The sequence below is a fragment of the Colletotrichum jinshuiense genome, chromosome 10 (genome assembly GCF_051148585.1).
Source record: "Colletotrichum jinshuiense chromosome 10, complete sequence".
Taxonomy (NCBI): Eukaryota; Fungi; Ascomycota; class Sordariomycetes; order Glomerellales; family Glomerellaceae; genus Colletotrichum; species Colletotrichum jinshuiense.
The window spans coordinates 57052-63864 of record NC_139303.1 but is presented as its reverse complement, the minus strand read 5'-3'; the positions used below and the strand labels follow the sequence as shown (position 1 = coordinate 63864).

At 49.2% G+C, this 6813-nt stretch overlaps 1 protein-coding gene across 1 annotated transcript; it reads right to left on the bottom strand.

Annotated features, from left to right (window-relative positions):
* Positions 1-39: 39 nt before the first annotated feature.
* EsH8_X_000017 (uncharacterized protein) lies at positions 40-5017 on the bottom strand (the record flags this gene model as incomplete). The annotated part of the gene is made up of 4 exons (XM_083274105.1): positions 40-59; positions 111-3475; positions 3531-4854; positions 4903-5017. 4 exons carry the CDS (start codon positions 5015-5017, stop codon positions 40-42), a joined length of 4824 nt encoding a protein of 1607 aa, XP_083119497.1.
* Between the last annotated feature and the right edge of the window lie 1796 nt (positions 5018-6813).

Below are 6813 nucleotides of genomic sequence, written 5' to 3'. Positions count from 1 at the left end.
TCATTCCCAATGTCTTGCTCGCTGCCCAGATCTAGCCATTTAAAATACCCTGTTAACCACTCTTGGTGCTATTAGCATTAGGACATATAATAAAGGTAGGTGATGCTTACCCCAAGTAATCTGAAACAAGTCAACAAGGTTATAAAGCAGCAGTTGCAACAAAAATGTGATGATGTATACGGGAAGGATAAACACGCCGACGACAACGTGGACGTATCTTGCCCATTTCTCGCCCTCAGTTCTTCCGGCATCGTCTTTCTTGACATCGTCTCCATCTTTGCTATTGACATAATTGCGGGGTTTCAAAACGTGTATTGCTAGAGAGACCCTCCGGGCAGGGACTTCAACAAACACATATGCCAGCCAGAACCAAAAATGCCATGAATGGTCTTTGGTGGGGGCTATCGCTCCTAGCGCTGCTTGCGCGGCATCGCTCCCGATATGGGGTTTAGACTTGTCCTTGACAGCTTTCTCGCCGTCATATGCGTCACTTGCTTGCTGGTATGTTTTCATCTTTCCAGGCCTGTGAGACAAGGGACTGTTTCTCTTTCTCGCCCGCGCGTGATGATCAATAACCTCCGTAATTTCCCCCATAATGGCGTTCAGCTGCTTTGCGTTGGCCAGGGCCACGAATGTGAGAGCCAGCGCAATGACCGAGCAAACCACCATTGGTTGCAGCACAGCACCCGGCGGTGCTTCGCTCATGCTGAATATGCTGGCTGCGAAGCCGAGTGGGAGAAATACAACGGTCACATACGTGAAAAACCTGATGTTTTCTGAGCCGCGAAGGTCCAGGTCATCGCGAATCTGTTGCTTGCTGTTGTTTGATGTATCTCTCAATGATCGGATGTCGTTGTAATACTTTTGCAGGTCTTTGATCCGGCGGCTGGCCACTCTTTCCAGCTTCCCTATGAAAGGGCGGTATTTGCGCTCGTCGTTGCTCGTCCACCGTGGTCTCTCGTGTCCTCGGTCTTTCTCGCGCGTTTCCCATTTAGAAACCACTGAGAGCACATGAGAGAGATCTTCTTCCAACACTTGTAGAATATGCTGTACTCTTTGCCACTTATCGCTGGATGAGAAGTAATCGTCACTAGTCAACACGGAGATGGTGACCACGCCATGCTTGACGCCAAGCTCACCCTTGACCATGTTATAAACTTTTTGGGTGCTCTGGACAAGCTCTCTTAAGATTCGGTCGAAAAGATGGAGTTCGAGCACTTTCCTCTGTCGCCAGCATTGCTGTTCCTGCACAAGGTCCTTTGCATTGCCCCATGGAATCTTTCTGTACTCTGGAGTATACATAAACGACCAAGTTGGCATCACCTCTCCTTGTGGGATGTATTCAATGAAGTGACAAGTCCAGTACCGGTCGAAAAAGTCTCCAAAAAACCGGAATCCAACTGAAGCTCGTGCCAGGCTGTTCTTCCTGTTAATTGGGAGAATTTCCAGACTTGAGTCGGAGACTCCTGAAGAGTGCTTGTAGTTTTCATCCACCAGTCGGTAGAAGCTCAGGTGCAATTCGCTCTCCCATGTGTTGAGGGCTCTTGTCGTTTCGTCAGAAAAGTGTTTTTCGAAACGATAATGTCGATCAAAGAAGATTGACAATCTGGGCCTCTCCTGCTCGGGGCTTGTGACGTAGCAAGCGAGAGCCCTCTCTTTACCAGCGTTTGGTAACCAAATGAATCGCTTTTTGGCATTAGCAGGTGTACGAGGCTCCATTAGGATTCTCCAGAGTTCGGGGGCATCTTCTGCTCTCCTTGGATTAAAGCTCTCTTCTCTTTGCTTTTTTTTGAGACGTCCCATTTTTCTCACGTCCACGACCCACACAACTTCGTTCCAAACTGCCTCTCCATCCTCAGATTCGACACCTGTATCGCTTTTGTTTTCCTTGTCCCTGTTTACTCTATTGATGTATGTTTGGGTCGCGTCGGTAATGACAGCGCTAACTTCGGATTCAGTGTAGGTTTCCTTTGCCAAGTCGGCTACTTCCTTCGCGACGATATGGTGAGTCAGCCTAGTGGCTGTAAAGAAATGCGGATAGTTGTAGAGCCACTCGTCTCCCAGTTCAACTATACTGCTTTGGTCAATGAAGCTATTAAATGGTATTCTCTTCTTCATAGCCCCGTCTTTTGTTGTTGTTGTTGTCAAACTGGCCACTTTTAGGTTCTGGAGCTCAATTGTTCTGATAGCGGCCATTTGACGTATGGACGCAGGTAGTCCATTGTTCGCCACATCTGAGGGATTGTGGAGGGATGCCTCTACCGCCTCCGATGTTTTGAATGCTGGCGGTGCTGATGGCGCCTTGTCGTTTTCTCCCACGGCTGGCCCGATTAGATAGTCGATCTGCCGGAAACGTGTAAGAAGAATGTAGGGAATCTCAAAGCTGGCGTCAAAGTAGAATGCCCGATCCCTGTAATCTTCAAACAGCGTCGGCTCCTTGGTAGTAATGTCCAGTTGCCCGAAAAAGAGCCCGTTCGGGCCGACTGTCCGAAATAGAACGTCAAACGAAGACTTGACGAGCTCTTGCGGTGACCGCTGGTTGATCTTCTTGTTCCAGGTTCCAGCCATGATTGCGAGCGCGTAGCGAACTGAGTTATCCCATCCAGTCTCCGAGTTTTCACTGTATTGCGCCTGCGCGTCAATTGTATCCTCCCACACTTCATTAAACGAAGTTTCTTTCAGGAAGAAATCCTGCTCAATGGCATAAAACAAAGCAGTATCACTGGCATGGAACAGAAAGCGCGTTTCTTGGGTGGATCTGGTCGTTGCTAGTAGGCGTTTTTTGATTGAATGACCGCTCTCGGCTGTGAAGTGCCGTAAAATACTGCGTTGAACTTCGCGCGGGTCAAAATATTTGTCGAGTGCTTTGTTTGCCGTATATCGGTTCGAGTTATTGTCTCTTTGACCTTCGCTACTGTTCTCAACGTTATTGGTAGCATTTCCATTTGTTGGAATGCGTGCACCTAGATGCCTTCCTCGATCGTTCTCGATCAGGAGTAAGGCCCTCCAGATCCATACGTGGTCGTTGAGCCTGTACTTGTTGCACCCTTCGACCTGTGTATGTGGCCAAGCGTGAGAGCCACGCTCGTCAAGCTTTTTAAGCAGCACCTCCCAGTTTGCGGCAATACCTAGAGCAGTTGCCCGTGCAGATTCTTTGCTGGCATTGTCCTTAATCGTCTTCTGAGCCGCGAATTCCAACGCTTTGATGATATGCAATGATGTGTCAGCGACAGAGTTGGGTGCTCTGTCCAAAGACTTCTCGGAATCTGTGATCTTCCCCGTTGGCCAGTAGTTGACCGCAAAACTTTTCGACTTTGTTTTTTCCGCTTGTGACAGCCATAGTAAGTGACCTCGGCAAACTGCATGGATTCTCTGCCGCAACAACTTGTAGGGATGCTCAGCGTTGGCCTCATCGACATCTTCTAGACACTTTTCTATCTCTCCAAGTATCTTTAGCAAGAACTTGAAGGCGAAGCTGGACAGGCATCAGTAAATTCACAACCAATCAGCGTGGGTTTGTCATAACTAACAAACTCGATGAGGATGAGACAAGATGACCTGAAATGTCGCCACATGTCAAAGCGATCGCTGTTTCCCCACCTTCGACGATCTTTGTAGGAATAGCACAGACGGATAGAATGTGCTCAAGCTTCCGGCGAACGACAAAGCTGATACTTCCGACTACGCTGTTCATTGGTTGCGCTGTTTCCGATATTGAAGTTGAATCCAGGTCCTGGTGTTCTATTCCCTGGGAGTATATATCCATGACGCTTTCAGCTGACCTGTCGGATTGTATGAGCCAGATTGGCTTGAATGTTACCGATGACAGAAAACCGCTAACATCCGCCTCATGTGGCGGAATTAAGAAGTCATGCCAGCTGGTCTGGGGATTTGACAACAATACCATTCTGTAGGCAGTGACAACCTCGACTGTGCCTTCTGCAGGTATCGTAATACGCAGTGGATCGATGGTCTTCCACTGAACGGCAGAACCGTTCACGAACACCGATACCACTACGGAAATAGTGTGTGGCCCAAGCGGTGGGCTCTTTGGACCGTCCGATTGCTTTATTGAAGCCCTGGAATCACTCCCGTCGTGTTCTGTCGCCAACTTTGTTGAGCTCCGAGAAGAAGAACTGTCCGTTGCCGCACTTTCTTCCTCCCTGTCCCTATTCTGACTCTCATTTCGCTCATGCTTCTCTTCCGGTTCCGTTTCAATGGGATGAGAGAAAACCAAGCCGTAATCGTTTGGACCATGTGTATGAACGTCCTGGTGTCGAGACCTGAAGTAATGATAGTCTTTGATGTAGGAATCGGTGTTCACGTAATCCAAGTCTCGGATGCGCATGCCGTTCTTGAAATGAATTTGAATGTCGGTATTCTCCTTCGCGTTATTTGACACAACACATTGCTGCAAAACGGTCTTCTCGTGCACCATCCATTGCATGCTCATCTGGAGTTTGTCACCGACATCGCCATATTCATATCGTGGCCATCGATCGTGGACGTAACCCGTATGGCGACACGTTTCAAGACTCACTTCCGGAATTTTCAGGCCGTATGTAATTTCCTCTTGACTGTGATCCTGACTGAGGTTCATGAGATCGTCGCATCTCATCAATTCACCATACGGATGATCCGTGCCTGTATGATCTGCGCAAAACAGTCCAGATCGGCCCACATCCAGATAGCTACTGAATTGCATCAGGTCTCCGTATGCATTGACGCTGGCTGTCACCCCGCTGTCCCCGAAGGAAGCGAAGCTGTTCTTGATTGTGAGATCCGACCAGGAGCTCATTTCCTGATCATTGGGTGAGAATGCAGTCGGCTTTCCACCTGCATCAAAGGGAGAGCCTGGGGACAATTAGAACGCTGCTATGGAGCAAAGTCAAGCCACCTTACGATTGATGAACTTTTGGAAATCATCACTTTCCACGGGCGGGACGTAACCCCAAGGAGGTGGCGTCGATGTCGACGTAGCCGGCCCAGAGTTCTCGTCATCTCCAGCGGTCGACATTTTCGCGTAATGAAGTTACTAGTATCAGCTAGGATCAGGAGTCTGATTGCATCTATAAGGAATTTGAGTCTCCGATCGAGCGGGGTTATGCCACATGTATTTGCTGGAAACATGGGGTATACGAGCAAGGCAGCGCTACGCCAGCCTGTTGACAACCTAGGGAGGTAGGCTGTAAACATAACAGTTGGATACCACTGTCTGACCATCAAACCGCTAGAAAACAAATATTGAGACCAGGCTGGACATTGAATTTCTCAATTAGTCTAATACAATGAGAATTGATTGGCTTGGCTAGAATTGATTGGCTGTATCCCATGCGAGTTGTGCTGATGCCTGCATAAGCGGTACCACCCCTCACTTATTTCCGCTCTGGATCCAGACCTTTTTCTTATCTCTCATGTAGGCCTTAAGCGACTGGCGGGCTACCCTGGATACAGTGATGAGGGTTGCAGGAGAGTGTCAAAGATATTCCGCTGTACCATGTACACACAAAAGTGAAGATCTCCACACTTGCATGTGTGGTACTTTGGGCTATATCTGATGTCTGACAGAGAGCTGGCCCATAGTTGCTGGGAGTGAACGGCAAGGCTACGGAGGTCTCGACTTGAGCATGTATTTAAGCGCATGCGATAGATTAGGTGTTACAGCTGCACAGTTGGTACCTCTTGCAGGGAAGTACTTACAGCGAAGTATGAGGGAAATAATGAGACAAGGCTCTCCAATGGAACACGAGAGATGCTGCCATAACACTGCACCGCAACTCGATGCCTGATGCGCGAAACTCCCAAACGCGAATTGCCAGCAGGCTACGCAATTTCGTTGCTTATTACAGAATCGGGTTTGGGCGAGCTCAAGGTTGGCATGGGTGAGAGTGAGGGAGGCCTGCACCGTGATGTTATTGGTCGCAAGATATCCAGCTGATGCATGTCACGTCATCCATGCAAATAAGCTCATAGAGCCACTTATGCTGTGCTTTGGCGTATTCTCCGAGGTTCATTGCCCTGCAATAATTGGTCGACGATGAGGAAACTGGATTCGTATTGGTAAGCGGGAAATGGAATGGGAATGGGTGTATTGAATGTGTCGGCTTTGTCGAGCGCCCTTACACCAAGCCGAATTCTTTAACTTCTTCCTTGACATGATTGGACTGGGCCGCGCCGGCCTCGAACAAAGGCTAACCAAGGCATATTTGTGAACATACCGCTCTCTAACTGATGCCAGACCTGGTTCATCCCGTGTCTGCCGCCAGAAGAGCGTCCTTTTGGGGAGTTGGAGGAGACTGTCTCCTCACCTATCACAGAATATTGCTTCGTCGAGTCCCAAAAGGTAAGGGGGCTCTGGGGCCGTGAGGGAGAAGGTATGAGTAACTGGAAATTCTATCTTGGGGCAGGGAAGCAATCAAAGCCTGAATAACAGACTTAAGCACAGAGTGAGTTGCGGCGGTGGGGGATCCGAGAGTCGTTGTGTGGAAGTCATTGTCACCTCTACGAGAGAATCCGTCGCGGCTTTCTTCCATCGTCGCGACGGCTAAAGTTGCTGGTCTTCTTCTTATGGGGCGTAAGGCAGGTGGAATTAGGAAGGAAGCCCATAATTGGCGTCAGATATGTGATGCCATTCATGGGCGGGAGTCGAAGAAGCTCTCGTTGGGTGACGTCGGCGTATGGGCGGCGGCTGTGGATGTACTGCGCGGGATTCAATGATCGAGGCTTGTTCACGCCCACTACTCTACCACATCACCACCGCCGCCGAGGACATTGAGTCTGGATAACGAACCATAAACGGCCAGTCTCCGTTGG